General features: G+C 37.6%; 1 protein-coding gene across 1 annotated transcript in view; it reads right to left on the bottom strand.

The window, feature by feature from the left end:
* Nucleotides 1–476, bottom strand: part of LOC107639168 — a gene marked incomplete in the record, with an annotated part of 4,010 nt that extends 3,534 nt beyond the window's left edge. Inside the window, 1 exon segment of the mRNA XM_021121057.1 lies at nucleotides 1–476. Coding sequence (XP_020976716.1) covers nucleotides 1–344 — 344 coding nt within the window.

The raw sequence follows: 6,140 nt of genomic DNA, 5'->3' as shown, positions 1-6,140 counted from the left end.
TCCTCGGTGGTTAACTTATGCACCAAATCGACGACATTTGAGGGAGCTGGACGCGGTGGGACCCAGAAAGAGGAGCCGGGAACGAAAGGGAGCCAATCGGGTGTGGCCTTCCTGACGAGGATTCGGTGGATTAGGTCGTCGAACATCCTCATGGTAACGTCGTAGTCAGCAGCAGCATTGGAGGAGGAGGAGGTGGAGGGGAGGTCGAGCTCCATGAGGGTGCCGTTGTTGTTGGCTGAGTGGGAGGATCGGTGGCGGAGGGAGAGAGTGAAGAGGGGTTTGGGAGGGTGAGGGTGGTGGCGGTGGAGGAAGGTGCTGGTCTTGGAGATGAAGAAGCGAGCCATGGGAATGTAATGGAGAGAGAGAGAGAGTGTGTGCGCGACAGAGACAGAAAGAGAGAGGGACGTTACTTATAAATACGACATGGCGTGGGGAAGAAGAGAAGAGAAGAGAAAAGAAAGGCGGTGGAGGGTCGGGAGAGGATACAGGGGGCGTATGTATAAAAATTTTAAAAAAATGTGGGTACAAATTATATTGATTTATGTGTGCAAAACTCTAATAAATATAAGTGCAAACTATATGTATTTTGTGTGTAAATTTCTGTAAATATAGATATAAATTATTGTAAGCTAAATATTACTAGCTAAAAATAATAATATTTGCTAGTCATGTAGTGACACATTTTTTAACATATGAAAATAATTATGGTGTAACTCAATGAAAGAAAGGTGTATAAAATATTTACACTACTATGATGTAAGTGAAAATTGCAAGTTGCGTTTTGTTTTTTCACTTTTTTGTCTTTTTTTTTTATAACACACAAAACGTAGGTTGCGTTTTTTATTTTTAACCTTTTTCCTTTTTTTTTTGTTTTTCGAAAAATCAAAATACAGGTTGCGTTTTAAATGTGTGAAAAATTTTTTATTGAAAGCTGAAAAATGCAGGTTGTGTTTTGTATAGAAAAAATATTTTAATCGAGAGTCTTGTCGACATATACCAAAGTCAATTCATCTGTGATTCATACCTCACTTCCACTCTCATTCTTCTTTCTTTTATATCTTTCATACTTGTGAGTTTTTTGACAATTATTAGTATCCAAAAAGTTGGGTTAGGTGAAGCTAAGGTTATGGAAAGTATTACAAATTTGCGAGTGTATTATAACGGTAAGATTATACCAAACACATACGAAAGAGCGACTTTTCGTTGTGAATGTCCGTTTTTCTTTACTATTCCATGCACCATGAGTTTCCTAGAGTTGCAAAATGGTCTTTGTGAGAACATACAAAGTCACATTTCAAAGAGGGTGAGTAACATTATATACAAATCCAAAATATAGCCTGACCCGTCTTTTTTAACAGGTTCGACCCGTTTTGCCACCCCTAGGTGGCCTGATACAGTTTTAAATAATGTCCATCACTGACGACGCATATATGCAACAGATGTTCTATATTTATTAACAAACCCGATTTCACATGCCGATCGATGATAGAGTTGTACGTTGGATTTAAAAAGCATACAGGGTTGGACATAGTTGACAAGGATGTGAATGTTAATGAACTCGGAGATATAGATTGGGAAGAAGATAACAACAACAGTGAAGAAGAGTTCGAAGCTAATTATGAAGTCAATGACAAAAACAATGATAGAGACGATGCAGCCATGCAGGTAATCCGGCGGTGCAAAATGAACCAGATACACTTGTAAACCAGCACCCCTTCGATGTTCCATCTTTTATGCAAATTCTGGATCTCACAGCCATGTATGCCACAAAATTTCCTGAATATGCAAATATGGGTATGTTATGTTTATTAATTAAAGTTACCACTACCATTTCTTTTGTATCTCTTGACGACTAACGGTGGTTCGCATATTATAGGTAAAGGCAATGTTGTGGTGGAAGATGGTGAATTTAGTGTTGGAATGTAATTTGGTTCTAGAAAGTTAGTGATCTCTGCAATCAAAAACTACACTATCTCTAGAGAAGTTGATTACACTATGTATGAGTTTGAACCGCAAACATTCTATGCAAAATGCAAAGGGTATGGTGCAAGGTGCGATTGGCTTATTCGAGCTAGCTTGATTCGAAAGAAAAGTTGTTGGTAGGTCAGGAGATACAATGACAAATACACGTACACCATGGGGACGATTTCACAAGATAATGCCAAGTTGGACTCAGGCACTATTGCAGATGCTATTAGGCCGTTGGTTGAAGCAGACCCGTCGATAAAGGTGAAGTCTATTATTGCAAAAGTTCAATTCAGGTTCAACTATACTGTAAGTTACCGCAAGACTTGGTTGGGAAAGCAGAAATCTGTCACAAAACTTTTTGGTGATTGGAAAGTTTCTTACCAAACTTTACCAATATTGTTGAAGCAATGACTGCAAAGATGTCAAGGTCTCGTGTTCAAATAAAAACTCTCCCTGTTTATCGTGAGAATGAGGAGGTGAATGGTGTAAGAGTTCTCCATCGCGTTTTGGAGCTTCTATCCGTCTATTATAGCATTTAGACACTGCAAGCCATTGGTGCAGGTTAATGGCACACACTTATACGAAAAATATAAAAGTGCACTTTTGGTTGTGGTGGCACAAGACAAGAACAAAAATATTGTGCAGATTGCTTTTTCCATCATGGAGGGTAAGACGGCAGATGTGTGGGAGGAGTTTTTCCTTACTAATTTGTACAGATATGTTGTTGCTCGAGATGGCATGGTTATTATTTCTGACCGCCATAACTCCATCGATACAGTAATAGCTCGCAGTAACGGTGCATGGTCACCACCAAGGGCATGGCACATGTTCTGCATCAGGCACATCGGGTCCAACTTATTAAGGAGGTTCAAGGCTCCATACTTGCATAAACTCATGGTTAACACATGGCGATTACCTAGAGTTAATCCCATTTCGTCATCTCCAACATCGAGAGAAAGTCAAATAGGCATAGTCAGTCTTAATTCATAGGTCTTACTCATCATTGGAAACAAGAACAACTAACAATCCTATATCACAATCAATATTGGACATCAACAACTCTCGTCTCACTAACTATGACATGACAATTACAAGAACAAACCCTATTAGTTAATCTCTAAATTGTAAGATAATTCAACCGAGTTTAATCAATCTCAATCCATAGGTCTTACTCGTTAACGGAAACGAGATTAATTAAAATCTCTAAATTATCAATCAATTCGATCATTAGTGACTCAAGGTCACCTCGAATACTCAATTTCAAGCCAATAGTGTAAAATTCTATCCTAAAACTAAGAGAAGCATTTTCACAAACACTTGGAAGGCATAAAATTAAAATATGATTAAATTGTAAGAATAATAAAATCCACAACTACCAAATGTAAGAAAGCAATAGCAACAATTAAAAGGAGCAACAATAAACATGAAAATATAAATTGCATTAAAGAAAATCAAAATTCAACAACAGTTCATAAAACTAAAAGTGGCAAAAATGAAAAATTAACAAGAGAAACTAAGAGAATTAAACTACAAAGGCATGAAAATATAAAGAAAACTACACTAGAACAAGATCAAAATTTGAAATTAAAGAGAAAACTAAGCTAAAAACCCTAACTTCTAGAGAGAAGAGGGAGCTTCTCTCTCTAGAAAACTACCCTAAAACATGTTCTTAAGCTATCCTAATTGCTCTCCCTTGATCCTCCTTGAGAATTGCATCAAATACTTTAGAAATGAGTTAGATTGGGCCCAAGAAAGCCCTGAAATCGCGACCCACATGTTTATTTAAGTAAATCACATGCTAACAGTCATGCGTACGTATGGGGGATACGTACACGCAAATTGACGATCTTCCAAAAGATGCGTACGTATAAGGCATGCGTACGCATTTCCATGAGGAACTCCAAACTTCATTTCTTTATGAATTCTCCACTTTTTCACGCTTTTTCTTTACTTCTTCAAGCCATCTTTGCCTTCTATGCCTGAAATCACTCACCAAACACATCAAGGCATCAAATGGAATTAAAGCGAATTAAATTTAGCAATTTAAGAGCCTAAAAAGTATGTTTTTAATTATTAAGCACAATTAGGAGGTATTCATAAAACTATGCTATTTCAGTGAATAAATGCAAAATAAGTTGATAAAATCTATTCAATTCAACCCAAAATTGACCATAAAATTGTGGTTTATCAAACTTTTCACACTTAAACAATAGCATGTCCTCATGCTAAATAACAAGAAAGATTTAAGAAAGGGGTATCAACATTTATTCAATGCAATCTATCTAAATGCATGCAATGAACCTGCCTAATACTACCTACCTCTATCTACTTTATTTACTTCTATTTACTTGGTCAAAATAAATCATTTTTTAAGAGAACATATAAATAAAGAGGGCCAAAAGCAATATCATTCAAGTCAAATCTTCAATTGATTTGAATAATAGAAACGAGTTTACAAACTTGCAAGATAAGAGATAATACTAGGTGAAAACATAGAATTGAGCAATCGAACTCCTTACGGAATGTCTATACGCTCTAGCCGCTCAGGTGTATCGGGTTGATTCACTCAATTCTCTTCTAATCTTGCTCTCTAAGATTTATTTTTCATAAAAAAAATCAACAATTGTTCAGTGTATGCATACAAGTATCATGAGGACTTTTCTAAAGGTTGTAACGAGGCTAGGATAAGGGTGACGATGTATATGGTCAAGTGGACTAGAATTTGAATCTTTAGCTAACTTAAGTTCTCACCTAACATATAACAACCTATACAATTCTAATGCAAAACCTAGCTACCCATTATTCACTTTTTTTCCACATACTCATGCATTCTTTTCAATAGATACCTAATATGCATTAATATTATTGAACTTTGGTGTGGAAAATCGTGATTCACACTTTTCACATCTTCGCACAACTAACCAGCAAATGCACTGGGTCGTCCAAGTAATAAACCTTATGTGAGTAAGGGTCGATCCCACAGAGATTGTCGGCTTGAACCAAGCTATGGTCATCTTGTAAATCTCAGTCAGACGGATTCAAATGGTTATGTGGTTTTGATAATTAAAAGATAAATAAAACATAAAATAAGATAAAGTTACATATGTAATTCATTGGTAGGAATTTTAGATAAGCGTCTGGAGATGCTTTGTTGCTTCTGAACCTCTGCTTTTCTATTGCCTTCTTCCAATCATGCGTGCTCCCTTCCATGGCAAGCTGTAAGATCCTCTCAGTGAAAATGGTCCTCTACAGTTTTTGCACGGCTAATCAACTGTCGGATTTCTCGTCTCGGATGAAAAATACCAGGCACAGCTACCGCATGGCTAATCATCTGTCGATTCCCGCTAGCGTCGGAATCGGATCCATTGATCCTTTTGCACACGGTCACTTGTGCCCAACATTCGCAGGTTTGAAACTCGTCACAGTCATTCCTTCACAGATCCTACTCGGAATACCACAGACAAGATTTAGACTTTCCGGATTCTGGGAATGCTGTCAATTGGTTCTAGCCTATACCACGAAGATACTAATCTCACCGACTCGGTCCGTGTATTAGATATCCAAGAGAATATACTGAAGCTGTTGTCCAATGACTACGTTGAACATCATATAGACCGCTTTGTGGTTGTCAGGCACGCGGATCTTGGATAAGCGAGTAACGAAGATTGGGTGATTGTCACGGGTCAACCCTTCATTCTGACTTAACTGAATTAAGTACGAGAGTATATCTTGGAGAAGAAGTAGGCATGAATTGAATAGAAAATAGTAGTAATTGCATTAATTCATGAAGAATAGCAGAGCTCCACACCTTAATCTATGGGGTGTAGAAACTCCACCGTTGAAGATACATAAGTGAAAAAGGTCTAGGCATGGCCGAATGGCCAGCCTCCAAAACGTGAACAATGGTCTCAGCTCCAAAGTATGAAAATTGGATCAAAAGTCTTCTATACAATAGTAAAAAGTGCTATTTATACTAAACTAGTGACTTAGGTTTACAGAAAATGAGTAACTAAGTGCAGATAGTGCAGAAATCCACTTTCGGGGCCCACTTTGTGTGTGCTTGGGCTGAGCATTGAAGCTTTTTCGTGCATAGGCTGTTCCTGGAGTTAAACGCCAGCTTTGGTGCCAGTTTGGGCGTTTAACTCCAATTCTGGTGCCAGTTTGGGCATTTT

This window comes from Arachis ipaensis, chromosome B04 (assembly GCF_000816755.2).
Source record: "Arachis ipaensis cultivar K30076 chromosome B04, Araip1.1, whole genome shotgun sequence".
Classification (NCBI taxonomy): Eukaryota; Viridiplantae; Streptophyta; class Magnoliopsida; order Fabales; family Fabaceae; genus Arachis; species Arachis ipaensis.
The sequence above is the reverse complement of the archived record's forward strand: the minus strand, read 5'-3'. Positions and strand labels throughout refer to the sequence as shown.